Raw genomic sequence first — 16,218 nt, forward strand, 5'->3', positions numbered from 1 at the left:
GTGCAGTGCAAGTGAAATGTTTGTGGCTGCAAGAGTCAAAACATTTCAAGCTGTTCTCCGGAACTTAATGCATAGATTCATGTGTCGCTTGGATGAGTCTGTGAATAGCATCATCGTCAGTATAAATAACCCTGTCAAAAGTTGCACTAGATACTCCTCTAGCCTTAGAAAACATTGGCTTAAAATCCTTTATTTATAACTGTCACAGATGCCTGTCTAACATGTACATTTGGACTTTTCTTTTCTTTTTGTATTGGATGTACATTGTATTTTGTATGTTTCTCTATGGACCCTGAGTCTGCAATAAAGGAATTAATTAATTAATTCATAATGTAAAATGTAAAAATAGAAAAACAGACAGAAAAACACATTGGACACAACTGGACATAATCACAACAAGACCAAAGACTTCAGACACATGACCATAAGCGTTGGGGGAGTTCTTATGTGTTGTATAGTCTGATGGCGGTTGGCAGAAAGGAGAGTCTATACCGTTCTGTGTTCATTCTCGGAGGGAGGGTGAGCCTGCGACTAAAGGTGCTCACTCTGTCCTGTAAGTCACCATAGAGTGGATGTGAGGGGTTAGTTAGCCAGCATGGAGATCAGTTTGTCCCTGATTCTCCTCTCTGCCACTGACTGACTGACTGACTGCAGCCCCTCCATCCTGAGGCCACCACAGAACTGGCCTTCTTTGTGATCTTGTTGAGCTTGTTCAGTTCCCAGGCCTTAATGCCCCCCCACCCCAGCATACCACTGCGTAAAATAGAACGCTGGCTACAACGGACTGATGGAACATTTTCAGTAGCCTGCGGCTGCTATACACATTAACCCATTTAGGCCTGACGTCGAAATTTAAAAAATGTCTTCTAAATTCTGACAGTTTTCTGAAATACCTCATGTTTCTGTATCAGTGGTGGTCAATATTTCATGTCAAGGACCCCAAAAATGATATGTAATTGGCCACCAACCGTCCGACCCCCATCTGAAAACATGTTGTTCCAGGAACCCCTCAGAAGCAAAGATTTGAGTTAAACACGTTGGCTCTGAAAGAATATATATTCAAAGATTTGTGCCACATTTTCACGATTTTTCTAAAATAGCAGACCTAAAAGCTTGTAGCGCGCCACTCGGTGGCGCGCTATGAGCTTGTAGATCTGCTATTTTTCAATAGCTAAAGCATAACTTAATGCTAACACCAAAAGGGGTTCCCACTCAAAATGGGTTAAAGGACTTGAGCCTCCTCAGGAGGTACAGTCTGTTCTGTCCCTTTTTGTAGACGGCCTCCGTGTTGTTGTCACTCCACCTTTACAAACAGATTGGCAGTGGTGGAGAGTAACCATGAGTGCATTTACCTAAGTACTGTACTTGAGTACAATTTTGAGGTGTTTGTACTTCACATGAGTATTTCCAGTTTCCAATACTTTCACATCTACTCCACTACATCTCGGATGCAAATATTGTACTTTTACTAAATGTATTTGAAAACTTTAGCTACAAGTTACTTTGTAGATTTTGATCATTATTACAAAACATACATTTAACCACTTCAACCCTATATACATTTCGGCCATTTGAAAATAGCCGATTTACAAGCTCACAATGCATCACGATGCGACGCATTGTGAGCTTGTAGATCTGCTATTTTCAAAAGATTTGTATACATTTGAAAACTTGAAATGGCACATTCTGCACAATGAGTACTTTCTACTTTTGGTACTTTAAGTACATTTTGATACAAATACTTTTACTCAAGTACATATTGAGTACTTCTACATTGCGGTATTGATACTGTTACTTACTGTAAAATTGAGTACTATTTCCACCACTGCAGATTGTATTAATATCCCCTGTCTTCACTGCATGACTGAACCTGCTGCTGCTGGTGGTAGAAGGTGGAGCGCCAGCGCCCTCTGCTGGAGGAGAGGCCCAACCCGTGTGGCATGGAGTGGCTGTGGAGTCCCATCACTGTGAGGATGTACCTGTCCCTCATGGCCTGTAGTGGGCGCCAGTGCACCCAGGAGGCTGCCGTGGGAGCGCTGCAGAACATCACTGCTGGAAACGGACGGGTAGGGAAAATACTCGCATGGTTTACTTAAAAGTGTCTAGGTGGGGTTGGCGAAAGGGCTTTTCTGTGTCGTATTTGCATGTTCTCCCCGTGTCCCCTAGGGTATGTACCCTCACATGTACTCCCCGTGTCCCTAGGGTAGGTACCCTCACATGTTCTCCCCGTGTCCCCTAGGGTAGGTACCCTCACATGTACTCCCCGTGTCCCCTAGGGTAGGTACTCTCACATGTTCTCCCCGTGTCCCCTAGGGTAGGTACCCTCACATGTTCTCCCTGTGTCCCCTAGGGTAGGTACCCTCACATGCTCTCCCCGTGTCCCCTAGGGTAGGTACCCTCACAAAAAACATGCAGTAATCCTGGTCTCTAAACTACCTCCCCCTGATCAGCAAGATGAAAAGAAGCGGTTTGGACTCCTCATGCATAGAAGGAAGCATGGGGACAGTCCGTTGCTCTCCCTGGGTTGGCAGAGGAAGTGTAGAGCCCAGGATTACATTAGATTGACACTGGGTGAAAAAAGAAAAGTACCAAAAGTAAATGTAATAATTGTGCAGAATGTCCCAATTAAAGATTTAAAATGTATAATAATCTTTTAAAAATGGCAGATCGGCATTGCTCACAATGTGTCGCATCGCTATTATACAGTTTGGTTACAAATGTAAACTGCTTGTGTTCATATTTGGAAGCCTCGGTAAAGACTCCATAAATCAGTCGGGGGGGATGTGTGTGTGTGTGTGTGTGTGTGTGTGTGTGTGTGTGTGTGTGTGTGTGTGTGTGTGTGTGTGTGTGTGTGTGTGTGTGTGTGTGTGTGTGTGTGTGTGTGTGTGTGTGTGTGTGTGTGTGTGTGTGTGTGTGTGTGTGTGTGTGTGTGTGTGTGTGTGTGTGTGTGTGTGTGTGTGTGTGTGTGTGTGTGTGTGCCATGCGTGGTCAGGTGACTGAGGCCATCGCTCACACCATCGTCCAGAGAGAGAACGGTCTTCATCAGGTGAAGAGGATGTTCCAGCATGGAGAGAGTGACGTCAGGAGGATGTGTGTGTCTCTGCTGAAGAACCTGTCGCGCTACAGGGAGCTCCACGCCGACATCGGTGAGCGCAGAGAGAGCACTACTCTTTATGCCTGATGAAGGTCCTATTGACCCAAACGTTGTACTTTAACCCAAAACATAATTTTTGGTAGTCATGGCTGCCAGTTCCCACCTGATGTTGTGTGGGAGTTCAGACTGATCCAGATCGTACTGAATAACTGCTAGCTTACATAATGTCTTGAGGCTAGGTCTGAAGTCTAAGATAAACACGTCCACTGGGCTGTAGCCTGCTCCGAAGAGGATCATACGATCTCCCACCATGCAACAGCACAAATTAAACCTCCCTGAACACGGGCCTTTCCCTTTGGGCTCAACCTTCTTCCAGGAGAAGGTTTCTGGGTTGAATTTCCACAGATTCCACAGATCATGGAATAACTGCTTATCATTAATGCAACCAAATATGTACAGCTCTCCATTGTAGGTAAAGGCTGAATGACCATAGCATCTTTCTGGAAGAAGCTGTGTAGAAGGTGTGCTCATCCAGTGGTTAGTCTCTGTGTCAAACACTCTGGTGCTGTTGTACTGATCCCACCACCTCCAGCCCCAAAATACAAACATCTTTGTCCCGATGACGGTGGCAGAGTGAAGTTCTGAAACAGGAGGTGTGGTTCCTCTGGTGTTGATTAAAGCCCAGACCATTGTGCTGGTGTCCAACTTGTAGATGTCATTAGTGCATCCAGTCTGGGTCGATCCTCCATGGAGAAACATGAGCGTCCCCAAGATACAGGCTGAGTGGTTCCCCCTCCCCTCTGGAACGGTCCCAGAAACCTGTGGTTTGAACCATGTGTGGGCGTCGACATGAAATGCATAAAGCACGTTGCAGTAACCTTGGTTAGTCCGCCCCCCCCAGAGGTAGACACTATATTCTATCAACACAGCTGTGTGGCCGTAGCGCCTGGAGGGAACCTCAAGGTGGCGTTCTCCTCTTCCAGGGGTCACTGGGGTCAACTTCCTCCAGGTCAAAGACACTGTGTTGAAGACGTGCACATTGATGTGCACGTCTTCAACACACATTGATGTGCGGATCACATTGATGTGATCCTCGTCACCTCCAAAGGAGTACACACAGTGTCTCACTGTCACAGCTCTTTGATTGGCTGTTCCTGGTCCTCTCAGATGCACCGCCCAGCGTAACATTACTCACAGCAGTACCACAGTGGATAAATCCTCTTGGTCAATGGTATCTTATTGGTCAATGGTATCCTATTGGTCAATGGTATCCTACTGGTCAATGGTATCCTATTGGACAACGTTATACTATTGGTCAAGTCCTGATGTGTAAATGCGTGGAATATTATGCGTCTTTACTTATATTTGTTCAGAGGCACAAACACCACGCAAAGTTTGTCCAATCCGTGAAGCCGATGGTTTGGGTTGACCAATCAAGGAAGACGATGCCCGTTGATCTTATATTAGATCAACCTTATTATTATAAGGTTTTAGCGTTGTCCCTGCGGTGTGATATGTCTCGTTGCACGTTGACCCATGTTGACCCTAGTGATTCAACGCATGGAATGCAATGGCCCAAACCACACCAAAGGGTCGAGACGGTTTTAGCGTTAACTCCTTGCAACCGTTTGGACCCAAGGAGTTGCATGTGACCCTTTGGTGTGGTTAGGGCTTAAGACCACAGTTCGAAGCGACAAGTAGCTAGCTGCTAATGTTATGAGCTAACTGCATGGACAGCAGCAAAGCCATAAGAAAACACAGTGATTGAACCACGAACAGAACGTCGGAAACGAACACAAACAATGGCCGCGAGGTTGTGACACAGAAACATACACGTTACAAAAATAATAATAATATGGGGGGGGGGGAGAACACAACAAAGACAAGAACACAACGGAGACGGCGCTTGTTTCACCTGACAAATATGACTATGTCATCATTTATTTAATTTTTTCTCTCCCTGCTCTAAAGTCAAACAGGTGCTGCCGGAGCTGGTGGGCATGTTGCCGAACTCGGACACGGGGACGGAGCTCCCCACGGAGGTGACGGTGTCGCTGTGCCACATCCTGACCAACCTGAGCCAGAACGACACGGCCAATGTCAAGGCCATCGTCAACCACGCCGCGCTGCCCAAGGTCATCAACATCAGCACCAAGGACAGCGGGTCGGTCATCTCACCTCTGAGTGCTAAGCTGCTAGAAACACGCTTATGTTCACTGTTGACCCATTTAGACCCGAGGAACGCATCTGTGTTGCCTTATAGCTTTTAAGCACTTTTAACCATTATTTTAAAACTTTAGCTGTTGGAAAAATAGCCAATTAAGTTGGGTCGTTTACGGCAGTTCCGTGACCGCGGAGAGCAAAGGTCCATTTCTCAATGGATGTGTCATCTAGGAAGGTTATTAAACAAATTGAGCCCCCATGTACCTCGCAAAAATGCAGGGGAAATTCATGAGAGCCCTAAATCCATATGGCCACCATCAAAAACATGTTAAGGCACAATAAGGCAAAATTACCTAAAATTAATTCTTTTTTTTTCTTCTTTTTTTTATACTTTATATTTTTATTTTTTGTGAACACCACGGTGTAATCATACAGATACAACAACAACAACAAAACAAAACAAAAAAACACTTAGGACAACATAAAGACAAATACAACCAAAAACAATGACATAGCGAGAAAGATAAATAATAATAAATAAATAGATACGATAGAATAAAAAAACAGGGACATAGCAGAACCTAACATAGCATACCATACCTATCAATATACACATACAAAGGAAACAAAAACCCTGTAGGCCTTATGCATGGGCCGAGCGCCGAAACCCTTATTTAAATTAATTGTCTTTATCTAGTATTACATTTATTATAATGTTTTAGGTTGTTGTAGGCCAAATGCCTTGCCTATAAGGGAAAAACAAAAAACACCCTAAAATTCATTCTGCTTTCAGTAGCATGTGACGTGTCAAACTAGGAGGTTTTCATGATTCTGAATCCATTCCAAGCATTTGTTTTGCACAAAAAACACTCCTTGGGCTAAAAACAGCCATAGCCATCATCACAAATGTGATGAGGTCAGCACATTTGAGCACATTTGAGCAAGTGGCTATGGCTGTTTACAAGGTCATAGCGTGGCACTCATTTTCAAAATCTTGAAAATGTGTGCAAATCATTGAATATATATATATTATTTCACAGTTTTTAACTTAAATATTTGCTTCTGGGAGGTCCCTGGAACAACATATTTTAGACGGGGGTCCGCCACGGCCAAATACATTTATTTTTTTGGGGTCCTTGACGTGAAAAGTTATTATGGTGGTATTTGGAGAGCCAGATATTTTCTGTGGTGGTACTTGATATGAAAAGGGTTGAAAACCCCTTGTCTAGAATCTAATGACGTACAGCAAGCTTTGGTCCCATGATGTAAGTAAGTCTAATGACGTACAGCAAGCTTTGGTCCCATGATGTAAGTAAGTCTAATGACGTACAGCAAGCTTTGGTCCCATGATGTAAGTAAGTCTAATGACGTACAGCAAGCTTTGGTCCCATGATGTAAGTAAGTCTAATGACGTACAGCAAGCTTTGGTCCCATGATGTAAGTAAGTCTAATGACGTACAGCAAGCTTTGGTCCCATGATGTAAGTAAGTCTAATGACGTACAGCAAGCTTTGGTCCCATGATGTAAGTAAGTCTAATGACGTACAGCAAGCTTTGGTCCCATGATGTAAGTAAGTCTAATGACGTACAGCAAGCTTTGGTCCCATGATGTAAGTAAGTCTAATGACGTACAGCAAGCTTTGGTCCCATGATGTAAGTAAGTCTAATGACGTACAGCAAGCTTTGGTCCCATGATGTAAGTAAGTCTAATGACGTACAGCAAGCTTTGGTCCCATGATGTAAGTAAGTCTAATGACGTACAGCAAGCTTTGGTCCCATGATGTAAGTAAGTCTAATGACGTACAGCAAGCTTTGGTCCCATGATGTAAGTAAGTCTAATGACGTACAGCAAGCTTTGGTCCCATGATGTAAGTAAGTCTAATGACGTACAGCAAGCTTTGGTCCCATGATGTAAGTAAGTCTAATGACGTACAGCAAGCTTTGGTCCCATGATGTAAGTAAGTCTAATGACGTACAGCAAGCTTTGGTCCCATGATGTAAGTAAGTCTAATGACGTACAGCAAGCTTTGGTCCCATGATGTAAGTAAGTCTAATGACGTACAGCAAGCTTTGGTCCCATGATGTAAGTAAGTCTAATGACGTACAGCAAGCTTTGGTCCCATGATGTAAGTAAGTCTAATGACGTACAGCAAGCTTTGGTCCCATGATGTAAGTAAGTCTAATGACGTACAGCAAGCTTTGGTCCCATGATGTAAGTAAGTCTAATGACGTACAGCAAGCTTTGGTCCCATGATGTAAGTAAGTCTAATGACGTACAGCAAGCTTTGGTCCCATGATGTAAGTAAGTCTAATGACGTACAGCAAGCTTTGGTCCCATGATGTAAGTAAGTCTAATGACGTACAGCAAGCTTTGGTCCCATGATGTAAGTAAGTCTAATGACGTACAGCAAGCTTTGGTCCCATGATGTAAGTAAGTCTAATGACGTACAGCAAGCTTTGGTCCCATGATGTAAGTAAGTCTAATGACGTACAGCAAGCTTTGGTCCCATGATGTAAGTAAGTCTAATGACGTACAGCAAGCTTTGGTCCCATGATGTAAGTAAGTCTAATGACGTACAGCAAGCTTTGGTCCCATGATGTAAGTAAGTCTAATGACGTACAGCAAGCTTTGGTCCCATGATGTAAGTAAGTCTAATGACGTACAGCAAGCTTTGGTCCCATGATGTAAGTAAGTCTAATGACGTACAGCAAGCTTTGGTCCCATGATGTAAGTAAGTCTAATGACGTACAGCAAGCTTTGGTCCCATGATGTAAGTAAGTCTAATGACGTACAGCAAGCTTTGGTCCCATGATGTAAGTAAGTCTAATGACGTACAGCAAGCTTTGGTCCCATGATGTAAGTAAGTCTAATGACGTACAGCAAGCTTTGGTCCCATGATGTAAGTAAGTCTAATGACGTACAGCAAGCTTTGGTCCCATGATGTAAGTAAGTCTAATGACGTACAGCAAGCTTTGGTCCCATGATGTAAGTAAGTCTAATGACGTACAGCAAGCTTTGGTCCCATGATGTAAGTAAGTCTAATGACGTACAGCAAGCTTTGGTCCCATGATGTAAGTAAGTCTAATGACGTACAGCAAGCTTTGGTCCCATGATGTAAGTAAGTCTAATGACGTACAGCAAGCTTTGGTCTCATGATGTAAGTAAGTCTAATGACGTACAGCAAGCTTTGGTCCCATGATGTAAGTAAGTCTAATGACGTACAGCAAGCTTTGGTCCCATGATGTAAGTAAGTAATGACGTACAGCAAGCTTTGGTCCCATGATGTAAGTAAGTCTAATGACGTACAGCAAGCTTTGGTCCCATGATGTAAGTAAGTCTAATGACGTACAGCAAGCTTTGGTCCCATGATGTAAGTAAGTCTAATGACGTACAGCAAGCTTTGGTCCCATGATGTAAGTAAGTCTAATGACGTACAGCAAGCTTTGGTCCCATGATGTAAGTAAGTCTAATGACGTACAGCAAGCTTTGGTCCCATGATGTAAGTAAGTCTAATGACGTACAGCAAGCTTTGGTTCCATGATGTAAGTAAGTCTAATGACGTACAGCAAGCTTTGGTCCCATGATGTAAGTAAGTCTAATGACGTACAGCAAGCTTTGGTCCCATGATGTAAGTAAGTCTGCATCCAAGCGGACTTGAGAAAAAAGATGACTGAATCAGATTAAACGTGGGAAGTTTTGCACGAAAAACACTCCTTGGCCTAAAAAGTGGATATGGCCGAATTTAGGCCAAGGAGTGTTTTTCGTGCAAGACTAATGCTTGAAATGGATTCAGAATCATGAAAACCCCCTAGGTTGACATGTCACATGCTACTTAAAGTATGATGAAATTGGCCTGGGCCGTGGCTCAGCGGTCCAGGCACCTTGGCTTGTAATCCAGTCTGGCAGTGTGCCGCGGGTTCGACTCCCGATCCCGACGGCCTTTACTGAATGTCACCCCCCCCATCTCTCTACCCATTTCCTGTCAGCCTACTGTCTGTCCCTCCATAAAAAATATAAAATAAAGGCGAAAGCCACAAAAAAAAGTATGATGAAATTTTGCCTTATATTGGTTGTCTATGGTGGGGTATACAAAATTGACCATAACTTTTTTTTCGCGATATTTCCGACAGAGCAGACCTCTCATTCTGTGGACCTTAATGACCAAATGACCAAACACGTCATCCAGTGACGTCACATGCTAACCATAGCAACCGTGCTCATTTTTTGAGTGGTGTAAACCACTCCTACAACTGGCTTTTGTGTGCAGAAAAAAATGAGCATGGTTGCTATGTTCAAAATAATTTCTGACGTAATTAAATCACACCCGGGTGAACTGGATGACCGTAGCAACCATGCTCATTTTTTCTGCACAAAAAAAGCCAGTTGTGAAATCACATCCGGGTGTGATTTCATTACGTCAGACATTACGTCAGACCACAGCTGATCATGCTATATAAAACCTTACACCACTCAGTTCACACGGGTGTGATTTTTTTGGTACGAACAGACACGGGTACATCGCTTTTTGAGTGGTGTAAACCACTCCTACAACTGGCTTTATTGTGCAGAAAAAATGAGCATGGTTGCTATGTTCACCCTGTTGTAATGACATAATGAAATCACACCCGGGTGAACAGGGTGAACATAGCAACCATTCTCATTTTTTCTGCACAAACAAAGCCAGGTAATGAAATCACACCCGGGTGTGATTTCATTACGTCAGACATGATTTCATTACGTCAGACAGACCTTACACCACTCAGTTCACACGGGTGTGATTTTTTTTGGTACGAACAGACACTGGTACATCGCTTTTTTTGGTACGAACAGACACGGGTACAAAGCCAGTTGTTGGAGTGGTTTACACCACTCAAAAATACAAATACAAAGTATGTCAACTCATGACATCACAGGTCCTCTCAAATTGGGATGGCTGGCTCCCCGGCTATAAGTGAATCGGGCCCATTGAAACTATACAATGCTAGTATGTCTACAAAACATCTAAGCATGTTGATTCATTGATACATTTGGGATGATGATGTTCTTCTGTTTTTAGCTATGGTCCAACGAGAGCAGGACAAGCAGCGTGTGTGTTACTGCACAGCATGTGGAGTCACACTGAACTGCACGGAGCCTATAGGAAGGTTAGCACACACACTCACACACACACACACACACACCACCCGCTTCAAATGTTATCAAACGATAATCACCAGTAGGTCACTTATCACTCGAATACAATGTGATTGGGAAACACGGAAGTGAAATTACTACCGCTGAAGAGAAAACATTGTGAAACTGACTTACGTGGCCGGTTAACACCATATATGCTATATCCACTAGGGGGAGTGTTGTGCAGGTGCCGGACATGTGTGACAACAACCAAAGAAGAAGAGCAGCCCCCTGACCAAGGACTATTAAATGAGGATAGGAAGCGAAGACCGTACGGTGGACTCCATGTTGCTCCCTGGAAGGAAAGAAACATGCGCAATTGAGACCAAGGAAGCTGAACGCGAAAGTGTTGGCTGCATATAGCCCATTGCGCATGTTTCTTTCCTTCCAGGGAGCAACATGGAGTCCACCGTATGGTCTTCGCTTCCTAACCTCTTTTAATTAACCTTGCCCCTGACCAGGAAGTGTATAGTTATCCATAGCTGTTGTTGTTGCTTTAACTCACTCAGTGCCACGTGACGCGTTTTGACGCCTTTCCCGTATGTACCTCGTCGTTAAAACTGAGGTTAGAGTTAGGGTTGGTAATAGTCGGACAACGTGGCCAACGCCACATGGGACGTCTCCGCATTTCCGCGTTTCCTAATCGCAGCCAGTAGGCTCCAGACGATCCTGCTGGCTCCATTGCATTTGACTGATAAGTAACCTAATAAGTGACTGATAAGTGCTTATCGCTTGATTTTCATACGAATCCGCTACACACACACACTGTTTTGTAAAACTATGGGCCTCGCACTGTTTTTGCCATTTGTCGTACAAGAAAATATACTGTTGTAGGTCTTCAGTGATCCGTCGCTATACTTTTCTTTTTTTCCCACCATTACACCAAATCTCTTCACCGATAATAGCAGATCTACAAGCTTACTTACACAACGCGTCACATGTACCACCAATTGGGATTATAGGGTTCATGTGGTTAACCCATTTTGGGCAGGAACCCCTTTCGGTGTTAGCATTATGTTATGCTTTAGCTATTGAAAAATAGCAGATCTACAAGCTCATAGCGCGCCACCGAGTGGCGCGCTACGAGCTTGTAGGTCTGCTATTTTTGAAAAATCGAAGAACGACTGACATAGAGACATAGCTTTTTCAGAAAACTGTCAGGATGTAGAAGACATTTTTAGAATCTGATCTCAGGTCAAAATGGGTTAAAACAACTAATCGGTCTTATGAATTCACATTCAAGAGAAAAGATGGTCAACGTCCGTTTTATCCTCACTGTTTGTCATCTCATCTCATCTCATCTCATCGCTCTCTCTCTCTCCCCGCAGGCCGGCTACAGGAAATCAGATTTCATCAACGCTCGCTCCACCAAGGCGGTGAATTCATCCCGCGACTGACGGCCGAGCTACACCGACAGCGTGTGCGTGTGACGTAAGCGCAGTCCGCGGAAACAATGCGCGTGCGAAACGCTCCTGGCTAGACCGGATCTGTGGGCGCAGCGCAGATTTGCTCCACTGTCTCCATTTGGGAGATTATTCGTGCGCCATTACGCACGTAAAAAAACCCAAATAGAACCGATCCTATTTTTAGAGTATATGCGTCTATCCGGGGCCCGTGCTATCCGCACGTCTGTCATAGCGGGTTACATTGACATACATTGGATCTACGCTGTACGCACGCAGTAAATTCCACGCACAAACACACTCGGTGTAGCTCGGCCGTGCGCAGCAGCAGGAGGAAGACGGACCCAGGATGGAGGCTCCCGGGGCGCATTAGAAGAAGACGGACCCAGGATGGAGGCTCCCGGGGCGCATTAGAAGAAGACGGACACAGGACCGAGGCTCCCGGGCGCCGTTAGTCGACGTTTACACTTAAGGTCCAACATCACTCAATGCACCGATCAACCCGTGTAGTCGCAACTCACAAGCTAATGCATTTCTAAAAAGGAATATACGTGGTTGACCTTTTGAAATGTTCTCGGTTATTTTTCATTTTTCAAAACCGGACATTTTTCACCTGGCGGGGAAACGTTTTGTGGAGTTAACGTCTAAGGAGGTGACACATTCACCATTTTGTTGTGGAAGGGAACAGCAGTGACGGCAGTAAAAATGTCAACAACGCGTGCATGTAGCATTTTCATGACAGCTTGGAGTTTTAGCTCAAAAGGTTGACCAAGACGATAAAGGGGAGAGAAATACCAGAGCTCGCAGATCAGTATATCGGCTGCATACAAACATCAACAACACCAGTTGAAGATTCACGCGATGACGTATTTGCCTCTTTGAAACGGCTGCCGACTGATACGCCACTTCTCCCATCTTCGAGGGGGGTGTTACATGTTATTCAATGGACAACATGCACATACACTGTGTTGCTTGGCAACAATGAAAATAAATGTGTTATACTATAGACTGGCCCGGATTTACCATTGGGCTAGGATGGGCTGCAGCCCACATGAAATTGTAAAAAAGTATTGCAATCCAATTCAAGTGAGATTTGTGTTTTAGTTATTGTATATTTAGTTGTGTTATGGTTGAAACATTGAGAGCTTCTGCTCTTTTGTGTGCACTGCAGACAGTGCCTGCTGTGGTGTGGGCTGTGGGAAGCCTGATCTAGCATGTCTGAGAGGTCATTTTGACTGTTTTTTTTTACATTTTGAAGTTTATTATCTTTGCCCATGAAGCTTTCAGAAGGTTCCCCTTCCATGACCATCATCATCCATCACCGTTCTATCATCTCAGACATTTTTGACATCTGAAACATTTTCTAAATATGAATTTAAGCACATGCTACTTGTGTCTCATTTTACTTCAGTCATGCTAGTGTTAAAGCCCACCGTGCACAGCGACTAGGCTCTGTCTGTCTGTCTGTCTGTCTGTCTGTCTGTCTGTCTCTCTCTATCTTTTGGGTGGCTGGGTACCCCGAAATTAAACCAAATTAAATTTCGCACCGCGCAGCCGAGGGGGCCCCTGAAATTGTGTCTAGCCCGGGTGCCCCTACTACTGTAAATCCGGCCCTGGTTATAGAACTAACTTGAACTAAAACTATGTGTAGAAATAATGTACAGCAGTGGTTGCCATGGTCCACTGGGGTCAAATGGACCTTTACAGGTCTCTGGTTCCCATGGTCCAGGGATGCCCGGGGTCAAATGGACCTTTACAGGTCTAGAACTCTGATAGGTATGGTGGAAATTAACTTACTCGCTGCCTAGATCGTCTCTTCACGTCTTTTGGTCTTTTGGCCCTCGGCGCCGAAAACGTCTTGATGTATTTTTTTATATTTATTGATTACATTTCATAACGCTGTTCTGCACGCGTCTGTATCGCTCCGGTTGCCGTGCGACGGAAGTACAGTAGTAACAGTACAGTAAAAAAAACAAAAAACGTTAGTGATTTATTATGGGAACAGATGTTTTTAGAATCCATTTATCTTGTATTCTTTTTCCAGGTTGAAAAACAAGCTTGATTTGCGGCTCATTACTAAAAGCGTTTACGATCGCGATCACGTTTATGCCATATCACAATAGCACAATATCACAGACGATATCCAGTTTAATATCATGATATGGCTATAATACTCCCCGTGTCCCCTAGGGTAGGTACCCTCACAAAAAACATGCAGTAATCCTGGTCTCTAAACTACCTCCTCCTGGCCAGACGGGGAGCCTGATGGAGGGGAAAGGAACTGGTCAGAATAACGTGTTCCTTCCATGCGCTACGTCCAGTCGGAGAAATTCCCCCCCTGTCAGGTGAAAATAATCAGTTTGGACTCCTCATGCATAGAAGGAAGCATGAGGTCAGTCCGCTGCCCTCCCCAGGTTGACAGAGGAAGTGTAGCACCCAGGATTACATTAGATAATTGACATTGGGTAAAAAAAATAATCATATTTTAATTAGGAAATGGGATTTTAGCTCGAGTAGTGCGTGACCCATAAATTGGTCTGTGATCCACAAATGGGTCCCGACCCACTGTTTGGGAAACATTGGATCCTGACTTTGAGGTCAACTTCACATTCCGGTCCTTGTGAGGGGAAAAGGATTTGAGAATCACTGCTTTGCAGTGTGCTGTGCATCTCATTATGAATAGCACCAACATGTCCTTTTATACTAAAGCATTTATGAAGGAAGGAAGCTAACGAAGGAAAATAGTTCATGTTGATGAGCAACAATGTAATATAACATCAACGTTAGGGAAGGGAATCGAGAACCACAATTGTTAAGAGAATCTGAATCATGAACTCGTAAGAATTGACATTGTATGCCTCTGCTCTTATAAATACCTTTTACCAATGCTGGCATGTTTATTTTTGTATTCATTATTTTCATGACAGTTCTTTATTGCAAAACAATGGCGTCATGTGTACCTATTCTATGGCAACTCTCCTGTACAGGGAGAGAGAGATCTCTTTGCCAAAAATAGCCGATATATATGTACATTGGCTATTTTTGGCGAACATAAGACCCAGACAGTCTGTTTCATTTTACACTCTCAAGAGTTAAAGATCTAATAAGGGTCCATTTGGTTACCAACGGTGTCTGTCATTTAGCCTGGGGACCACCTGGAACCTCCTCCGGAAACCCGACAAATCTGCCACAGGAAAATAAAATGAATCCCCGGGGAGAGAATGGTCTGGCACTCCTCAGTTTGAATTACAGTGCGCTCACCCCAGAGTTGTGGGTGACCAATCAGAGCCCACTATTCAAAGTGAGACTTTTTTTAATTTTTTTATGTTGGAATCTGTTTGTAACCCGGCCCTTGGAAATAAATCTTCCACACCGAAGTTCCAGACTAATAATATCTACACCGTGATATTAGTCTTGCCATGACAGGCTATCAAGGACCACTGGTGGTCCCCGGACCACTGGTTGAGAACCACTGAGCACGCACACACCGCATGCACACACGGAGTCACGGCCGTGTCTAAACACAGGATATTGCTATCTCGGAAATCCATGTCGGCTAATTTTTTATTTAAACAGTAATTTTTCCACAGGGACTCCGTGTCCTGTAATTGCCTCAATCCCAACCGGTATACGCTTTGAAGAGGCCTCGCTGGATTCCAGGCAAGATTTGATCACGGCTTTAGTCAAAGTCAAATTAACATCCTCCCGCATAGTAATTATAGTTTCATATTTGGCGCTATAGCCCCTCCTATATTCAGCTATTAGTGTAGATTTCCGTCCTACACAAAGATTAAAGATGGAGTGCCGTGATTTCGTTCCACCCTAAAACATGATCATCGGCCTGGGCCGTGGCTCAGCGGTCCAGGCACCTTGGGCCAAAAAAAAAGCCAAAAAAAAGAAAATGATCATCAGGTATTATTATAATAGGCCTATAAGGAGGAAGAACGCTTGTTAAAAATGATGTTTTTATGTGGACACGCCCACCGGTTCATTAAGTAAACCTAATCCTGTCCCTCCACCTCCTACTTTAAAACCACCCACCTGTCCTAGTCCCTCCCCCTCCTTACAAAAGGACTGCCCATGGCTCTGCCCAGTTGTTTACAACATGAGTCTATTTCTAATGGTCGATGCATTCTCCCCAACAATGTGTGATGATAGAACTGTTGTTGTAGTAGGGCATAGGTAGATGATCTGTGCATTTATGGATGCGGCGGTGGCTCAGGGGTAGTGTGGCTGGATGGTAACCGCAAGGTCGCCAGTTCGAACCCGGGCTCCCCCAGAGTTAGTGTCGAAGTGTCCTTGAGCAAGACACTGAATCCTGAATTGCTCCTGATGTGGTGGTTGGTGCCTTGCATGGTTTCCGCCGCCATCAGTGTATGAATGTGT

At 44.2% G+C, this 16,218-nt stretch overlaps 2 protein-coding genes across 2 annotated transcripts in view; one reads left to right on the forward strand and one right to left on the reverse strand.

Annotated features, from left to right (window-relative positions):
• Window positions 1-13,238, forward strand: part of pkp2 (plakophilin 2) — a 46,434-nt gene extending 33,196 nt beyond the window's left edge. Inside the window, exons 11-15 of the mRNA XM_079494769.1 lie at window positions 1,890-2,066; window positions 2,993-3,146; window positions 5,066-5,258; window positions 10,314-10,401; window positions 11,758-13,238. Coding sequence (XP_079350895.1) covers window positions 1,890-2,066; window positions 2,993-3,146; window positions 5,066-5,258; window positions 10,314-10,401; window positions 11,758-11,826 — 681 coding nt within the window. The 3' untranslated portion in view covers window positions 11,827-13,238. The remainder of the gene's footprint in view (window positions 1-1,889; window positions 2,067-2,992; window positions 3,147-5,065; window positions 5,259-10,313; window positions 10,402-11,757) is intronic.
• Window positions 3,212-4,282, reverse strand: LOC306916311 (kelch domain-containing protein 3-like; the record flags this gene model as incomplete). The annotated part of the gene is made up of 2 exons (XM_079494145.1): window positions 3,212-3,972; window positions 4,195-4,282. The coding sequence occupies 2 exons, from the start codon at window positions 4,280-4,282 to the stop codon at window positions 3,212-3,214; spliced, it is 849 nt and encodes a 282-aa protein (XP_079350271.1).
• Window positions 13,239-16,218: the final 2,980 nt, after the last annotated feature.

The sequence above is a fragment of the Electrona antarctica genome, assembly GCF_951216825.1.
Source record: "Electrona antarctica genome assembly, chromosome: 23".
Taxonomy (NCBI): domain Eukaryota; kingdom Metazoa; phylum Chordata; class Actinopteri; order Myctophiformes; family Myctophidae; genus Electrona; species Electrona antarctica.